The sequence below is a fragment of the Panthera uncia genome, chromosome D4 (assembly GCF_023721935.1).
Source record: "Panthera uncia isolate 11264 chromosome D4, Puncia_PCG_1.0, whole genome shotgun sequence".
NCBI classification, from domain to species: domain Eukaryota; kingdom Metazoa; phylum Chordata; class Mammalia; order Carnivora; family Felidae; genus Panthera; species Panthera uncia.
In genome coordinates, this window is record NC_064807.1 from 30482093 (window position 1) to 30483340 (window position 1248).

General features: G+C 43.8%; 1 protein-coding gene across 1 annotated transcript; it reads left to right on the forward strand.

The window, feature by feature from the left end:
- The first annotated feature begins 206 nt into the window (after positions 1 to 206).
- Positions 207 to 1009, forward strand: LOC125925516 (non-histone chromosomal protein HMG-14-like). The gene is given in 2 exon segments (XM_049634558.1): positions 207 to 357; positions 360 to 1009. Coding segments are annotated over 2 exon segments (531 nt in total). The 3' UTR covers positions 740 to 1009.
- The last annotated feature ends 239 nt before the right edge of the window (positions 1010 to 1248 follow it).

Consider the following 1248-nt stretch of genomic DNA (forward strand, 5'->3'; position numbering starts at 1 on the left):
AAGAGTCAGATGCTTCACCAGCTGAGCCACCCAGGCACTGCTACACTCTTTGTTTTAAAATCTAGTTTGTGGCCTCTGCTGTGGGTCGCAGCAGCTCGGTCGGCGGGAGGAGCGGTAGCGGCCAGGCAGCCCAGCTTCATGAAGGCTCTTGGCGCGTGGTGGCCCGCAGGCACCCGGCACCCGGCATGTGCCCGCCCTGCCGCCACATGCCCAAGAGGAAGGTCAGCTCTGCCGAGGGGGCAGCGAAGAAGGACCCCAAGAGGAGGTCGGCAAGGTTGTCAGCTAAACCTGCTCCTGCAAAAGTGGAAGCGAAACCAAAAAAGGCGGCGGGAAAGGAGAAATCTTAAGACAAAAAAATGCAAAGGGGAAAAGGGGAGCAAAGGGAAAACAGGCTGAAGTGGCTAACCAAGAAACAAAAGAAAACTTACCTGCAGAAAACGGAGAAACTAAAAACGAAGAGAGTGCAGCCTCTGATGAAGCAGGAGAGAAAGAAGCCAAGTCTGATTACTATCATATCCCATGTCTTACCAGTGGTCCCTGTCTCCCTTCTTGTACAATCCAGAGGAATATTTTTATCAACTATTTTGTAAATGCAAGTTTTTTAGTAGCTCTAGAAACATTTTTAAGAAGGAGGGAATCCCACCTCATCCCATTTTTTAAGTGTAAATGCTTTTTTTTAAGAGGTGAAATCATTTGCTGGTTGTTTATTTTTTGGTACAACCAGAAAATGGGATATTGAATATGGGAGGCTTTGATCGTCTTGGGTGTCAGCTTAACATTCCATAGATGGGGTAGTTTTTATATCGTATAATATCAAGCATACTAAAATGGCAATTTGGAGTCAGTCGTGCATTTAATATGTCTTGAACATTTTAAATTACTTCTATTCCCATGTTGTTTTTGGTAGAATTGTTTCCTAAAGAAAACCACTCCTTGATCTTGGCTCTCCCTGTCAGAATTTTGTGCATTCTGTAACATCTTGGTCGTGGTAGTCCAGTTTCCTAGTAACTGGACCAACATCTTGGTCGTGGTAGTCCAGTTTCCTAGTAAGTTAATGTGCTGTGCGAGATTGAAAATTTGAGTATGTAGCGTATATGACATTAAATTGTGAATTAATGGGACTCAACAGTGTAACAGCGTATCAACATTTGAAGATACGGGTACTTGATACACTGTTAAGGGAAATTTGTCTCCAAATTTTAAGCTGGAAGGTCACTGGAATAACTTTGAGAAAAGAACCACAGCTAC